The sequence below is a fragment of the Pteropus alecto genome, unplaced genomic scaffold (genome assembly GCF_000325575.1).
Source record: "Pteropus alecto unplaced genomic scaffold, ASM32557v1 scaffold45, whole genome shotgun sequence".
In the NCBI taxonomy this organism is placed as follows: Eukaryota; Metazoa; Chordata; class Mammalia; order Chiroptera; family Pteropodidae; genus Pteropus; species Pteropus alecto.
In genome coordinates this window covers 40,474,767-40,480,636 of record NW_006442491.1, presented here as the reverse complement: position 1 = coordinate 40,480,636, position 5,870 = coordinate 40,474,767, and the positions used below count along the sequence as shown (strand labels likewise).

Sequence of the window (5,870 nt, the reverse complement as noted above, 5' to 3'; positions counted from 1 at the left end):
GAAAGGGGGTCCCCAGGGCCTTCGTGTCCCACAGGCTCACTGAGGCCGGGCATGAGCCGGTGTGCCCCACCTGGGTAAAAGCACCTGCAAACTGGACCGTATCTCGTGAAAAGGAGCTGAGGCAGGGAGTTAGGACTTCTCCAGCCTGGAGTCAGGGAGGGCTTCCCGCAGGCAGCAGCGTGGAAGCGGGAAGCTGGGCTGGACTGGGGGAGGGCAGCTGCGTGCAGAGGTGGAGCCGCTGGGGCAGCCACTGAGCCTCGGGGACTGAGGGGCTGAGTGAGGCAGGTGGGCTGGGGGCGGAGGCCTGAGCTGCTGAGGACCGCCATAGCGCTGCCGCTCCGGCCTCTGGGCAGCTGCCTTTCTGGGCGGGCGGGCGAGGCGTCCGCCATGCGGCATGCTCACACGGGCCTCCCTCGGTGACACTGCAGCCTGCCCCTCTCTGGGCTGGACCGGCAGGACTCAGCACAAAGCCCGAGTTCCTGGCCCCAGGCCCACTCCAGGGGTCAGCTGCCCTGGGAGGTCCAGCTCGGGCCCCGTCCCCCGGAAAAGGAAGCAGAGGCTGAGGGGGGCCTGGGGCTCATGGTTGGGCTGGGCCGACTCGGGAAAAGCTCTGGTGTGGCCGCCGCCGCCTGCGGACATAAGGAGGTTGTCTAAGTGTGTGTGTGTGTGTGTGTATACTCCTCTTTATTAATGGATAAATATTAGAAAATCGTCTCTGGGAAGCTGTGGTCAGGGGCGGCCCGGCTTGCCCAGCCGCCCGGGGGCGGGCCCGTCGGGGGGCCCGGGCCGGGTCTGCAGGGTGAGGCTGTCCTGCCAGGGCTCATACACCAGCGTGTAGCTCTCCGCCCTCTTGATGGTGAACTTGTAGACGCGGTTGGGCAGCAGGTTGTGGACGTCGAATGTGCAGGCGGCCACGGGGATGATGGCTCGCTGCAGGCACTCCTGCTGTGTCCGAGGGTCCAGCAGCTTGAACCGCAGCTCGAACTGCTCGGCCGCCGCCTGCTGGATGGTGACAAACCAGCGCAGGGCGACCCAGTCCTGGTGAGCCACCGACTCCTTGCGGTCGAACATGACGGGCGTCTTCGTGCTGAGCATGAGCCGGATGTGCGGGATCTTGGTGGCGCCAATGTCGGACACCAGGCGGTGCTTGATGTGCAGGCGCCCTGGCACCATCATGGCCAGGAAGCTGTCCATGACGGCGGACAGGTCCACCAGCCGCTGCTCCACGCGCGCCCAGCCCGCCAGGAAGGGCCGTGGGTCGGGAGACTCGAGCAGGGCATCCAGCTCCGCGCGGCCCCGGTCTAGCTGCTCCAGCAGGTCGGCCAGCAGCAGGAGCTGGATCTTGGTCTGGGCAGTGCCCACCTTCTTCATGCGCTGGAACTTCCAGGGGTCGATGAGCTGGAAGACGGTGTGGGGCAGCACCAGCGGGTTCTGGTCGCCCAGTGCCAGGTGCTTGGGGAGGATCTCGATGTGGTAGGAGCACTTTCTGAGCAGCTCCATGCGGGCGTGGTGGCGCCTGAGCAGCTGGGGGCTCAGGCCGGAGCTCAGGAACTCACGCAGCGCGTTGCGGCGCTCCGTGTAGGTCGTCCAGGCCTCGGGCTCCAGCAGTTGCCGGTCCTCAGCCTCCTCTGCCTCCTCCTGGTCCAGGAAGGACTGGGGACTGTCCAGCTTCATCCTGTCCAGGCCCAGGCCTGTCACCTGGAAGTTCATTGTCTGAGAGGGGAGGGTGGGGAGCGGGCGTGAGCTGGCAGAGTTGGCTGGCCTCTGCCGCCCGCCCTGGGCTCGCTCGGGGCAACTTCAGGCCCGTTGCCCACGGGGAGGAGCAGGTGGGGAGAGGCCTGGAGGGCCGAGCGGGCAGTCTGTCGCTCTGGGTGAGAGGGACATCCGGGGCAAGCACTATTGACGGACAGTTGTGAGGACGCAGGGCAGGGCAGGGACCCTGGACTCTGGGGCCAGACTGACGTAGGCAGAAACCCCAGCTTCTGACAAAGGCCTGGCTCCCCATCCGACATGGGGTAATGTGCTCCTCAGGGCTTCTGCGGGCAGCACCGCACCCCACCTGGGGACACCACTGCCCAGTGACCCTCCACGCCTCACAGCAGGCACAGAGCAGAGAGCCCGCTCGCCCAAAGGCTGTCCAGTTGGCAACCAGGGCCAGTGTGGGAGGCAGGGTGGCCCAGGCCTCGGCTCTGAGGGATAGTCGTGGTTACTGAGCCCCGGTGGGCTGACCGTCCACAAGAAAACCTGTGATGCTAACGCCTCAGAGGCTGGGTGCCCGAGGCTACGATGCTTTGCCGCTGGCCCTCAGTCCAGGCTTGGGCACCACTGACCCAGAGCCGGGCCCTCCTGTGCCACGCTGCCCCCCCCCCGCCCCGCCCAGGTTCCCAGCTCCAGGTGTCAGTGGGAGGCAGCCAGTGCACCGCACAGCTGGATGCAGCTGCGGTCCCAGGCCCCACTGGGGCAGGCCACAAGTCCACAAGGACTGGCCCTGCAAGCTGGGGTCCTTGGAGAAGGAGCCAGCATGTCGAGCTGCTGTCCCAGGTCCCGGGCGGGGGTTAACTACAGAGACAGCCAGTAGCTCCAGTGACTTGCCCGAGAAAGCACCTCTAAGTGGCAGAGTGAGATTAGGGCGGGTCTGTCTCCCTCCCTGAAGGCCAGCCCCAACCCTCCTGGGCCCGAGGAGCCAGACCAGGCCCTGGGCACAGCAGGGCTTGTGCCCGAGGTTGAGGGGCAGGGCCGAGGTGAGGACCCTCAGGCCCAAGTCCTGCTCTGGCCGCTGGAGGAAGCTCTTGGTCCTGGATCTGACCGCGGGCCAGGAATGTTTCCTGTTTCCAGCCGCGTCGGCTGGAAAAGCCCAGAGGGGCCGGCGTGAACTCCGGGAAGGGGCGGCCGAGCGACTCGCCTTCCCAACGCCCGGGCCACCTCCGGGAGCCCTGGCCGCGCGCCGCCGCCCCCCACCGCTCGGACACGCCCCGCCCCCAGGCCCGGCCCACTTGCCCTGCCTCCGGGCGGAGCTTTGCGGCTGCCTGTGCCGCAGAGCGGGGCGCCCAGCCTCGTGCCGGGGCGTCCAGCGGGTTGCCATGGGGAGCGCGGGCTTTTATGACGCCCCACCCGGTCTGGGGGTGGGGCAGGGGGGCCGACGCTCAGGGCGTCGGGGGAAGACCCCGGCCCGTCGGGCCCGGGACTTGAGGGGCTGCGGGAAGAAGGCGGTGGCACGCTCTGCGCTCCCGGGACCCTGACGCCGGAAGGAACCGCTGTCTCGGCTGCGTCTCAGCTTGGACGAAACTGTTCATGGGCTTCGCTCTCTTCCCTCGGGACCCAGGGGCGCCCCGACCTGGGAGCCACCGCGGGTGGTCCCAAAGCTAAGCAGGGTTCTGTGAGGGGAGTAAACGGAGGCTGCCGCCCCTGTGCGTGGGCGGGGGTCGCCCCGGAGTCGTTCTGCCGCGCCTGGCTTCCGGGTGGGGTCTCGCTGCTCGGGGAACCCCACGGTCGAGCTGGCCGGAGGCAGTGACCTCGTGACGGCAGGTAGGTGCCACTTGACGCCTAGTGGATGACGGCAGGGAGAGGGGCACCCCTCTGCCAGTAGCCGGGCCCCCAGCCCCAGATCCAGGCCTGAGTGAGTGGGGTCCCACAGCTCCAGGGAGCCCTCTGAGAGGTGCTCTCAGCCTCCGAAGCTCCACCTGCAGCCTCCAGCAGGGCACAGGACCTCCGGGACCTCTCAGCCAGCCTGGGGCTCCCACCAGCACTGGCCAGTGTGACGCCCTAGGGCGGGGAGGACTGGGGAGGCAGGCGCGCCCCTGGCCGTCCCTGACTCCTCACCCTCTCAGGTCAGGGGTGGGGCGTGTGTCTCTGAGCTCCCCCTCAGTCTGTTCTGTGGCCAGAGCCTCCCCCACCCCTCTTGGTGACCCTATCCTGGGTGAGGTCTTCCCAGGGCCAGGCGCCCATCAGCCTGTCCTCAGTACGCCCCCCGACCCTGGGGAGAGAGCCAACGGGGGCCTGGGGGCTGTGTCTCCCTGCCCCACCCTGGGCTCCTGCTCAACACCTGAGAGCTGCTGCCGCTGCTTAGGGTCGGGGGACAAGGGCGGGGTGTTCACACAGGGTGCTGCATGAAGGCTGTGGGGGAGGCTGGCACCTGGGAAGGGAAGGGGATGAAAGGCAGAGGGAGGGAGAGCCCCAGCCCCGCATCCCACCCGCGGACTGGGTGGGGGGCACGGCAGCCCCCCTCTTCCTGGACGAGGCATGTCCCGGACCTCTGCCATCTTCTTTTTTGCTATTTCTTGTTCCTCAGCTAATTTTAATTAAATGTTTAACTCTGAGACAAGCACACGGCGTGCGGACCCTCCGCCAGCCTCCACACCTCCATCCTCTGCCCTGCAGCCACCAGGCTCCTCCCTCTCTGTGACCGGGGCCCTTTGAAGGGAGCCCTGCCGAGGGGGGCCTCAGGGTCCAGCATCTCTGTCCAGCATCTCCGTCGGCCGTGAGCCCCGTTCCAAGGCACAGGCCTGTGTTTTCTGTCTCACCTGATTGTCCGCAGCCACCAGACTGTGCTGCCCTTGGCAGGCTGAGCAACCCTGGGCCCTGAGGACAGTGAGCCTGGCATGATGAGGTCACAGCCCCCAGGGAGAGGGGAGTCACCTCCCCCACCCACCGTGTGCCCGCCACGTACACGAGGCCATGACATGGTGATGCAGGGCTGCCGGGCCCATCCTGATTGCCTGGGAAGACCCCTCCCCACCCCAGCAGACCTGGCCTGAGTCCTCACTATGCCATCATGAACTTGGTGCTCCCACAGGTGGGGAAACCGAGGCACAGAGTGGTTAGCATCTTGCCAGATGGCTAGAGTCTGAGAGCAGGATTCGAACCCCCTCATCTGGCTGCATCCAGACCTGCCCCAGGGGGGTCTCCCCCCAACAACGCTGTGTCTGGTGAGGCCCATGGAGGAGGCCAGCCGGCGGGGGCCGGAGGGCGGAAGAGGACACTCCCTGCCTTCCCTGACCACCAGAGGGTGTGTTGGAGCCCACAGGCCGGACCGTTTGGCTTTGTGGCTCCGGGGCATCTCTGGAAGGAACGTGTCCTGTGTCCTGAGTGCTGGCCAGGAGCTTGGTCACCACTAGGGGGCTCCACCACGGCCTGAGGACGCCTCCCTGCAGCCGCATGGGTCAGAGGCCTGGCTTCCTAGAAGTTGTGTACCCCGAGGATTTAGGGGAGCCCATCTGCAAAAACCCAGACTCAGGTGGTGGGCGGGAGCTGCACGGCTTTCCAGAGTCCCTAATTCTGCGGAAGTAAATGTGCTCTTCTCAATGCCCTTCCTCCACAATGGGCTGCCCTTGAGACCCCTGACTCCCCCAGCCCACCGCGTAGCTGCCGCATCTTTGTAATTGTACAAGGTGCTCCCCTGGGTGTGTGTACAGGGAGCCCCCGGGGGGTGTTACAGAGAGGGGTCTGCTGTCATCTATGATGTCGCTGGATGCTGAGGGGCTTGGCTGGGAGAGGCTTCTGTGGGGAGCAAGAGCAGGCTGCCTGGGGCAGGGCCCTGCCACGGACCCACCCCAGAACCCCGCCCTGCCCGGCCCTCTGCCCAGAGCACAGACCAAACTGGGTAGTGAGCAGTTTGCCTCAGTGCGCAGGGGCCTGGGTCTGTCCAGGGAGAGAAGCAAGGGCATGCATGCCCTGAGCTGGCCTTACCCGCCCTTCCCATCATCCCAGTTCATGCCCCTGAGCCGGGGATCAGAGGGCAGCCAGCCCCTCCTACGGGGACCCAGGCAGGGGCAGGGGTGGGGGAGGAAGGGGCTGCCCAAGACCCCACCCCGGCCCACCCAAGACTCTACCCCGAACCCGCCCTAGGCCCCGCCCTCTCAGCCCGCCCAAGA

The 5,870-nt window shown here is 66.8% G+C and overlaps 1 protein-coding gene across 1 annotated transcript; it reads right to left on the bottom strand.

Moving 5' to 3' along the window:
* Positions 1–729: 729 nt before the first annotated feature.
* On the bottom strand, positions 730–1,710 carry FNDC11 (fibronectin type III domain containing 11). Its single transcript, XM_006921972.1, has one exon. The coding sequence runs from the start codon at positions 1,708–1,710 to the stop codon at positions 730–732; it is 981 nt and encodes a 326-aa protein (XP_006922034.1).
* Positions 1,711–5,870: the final 4,160 nt, after the last annotated feature.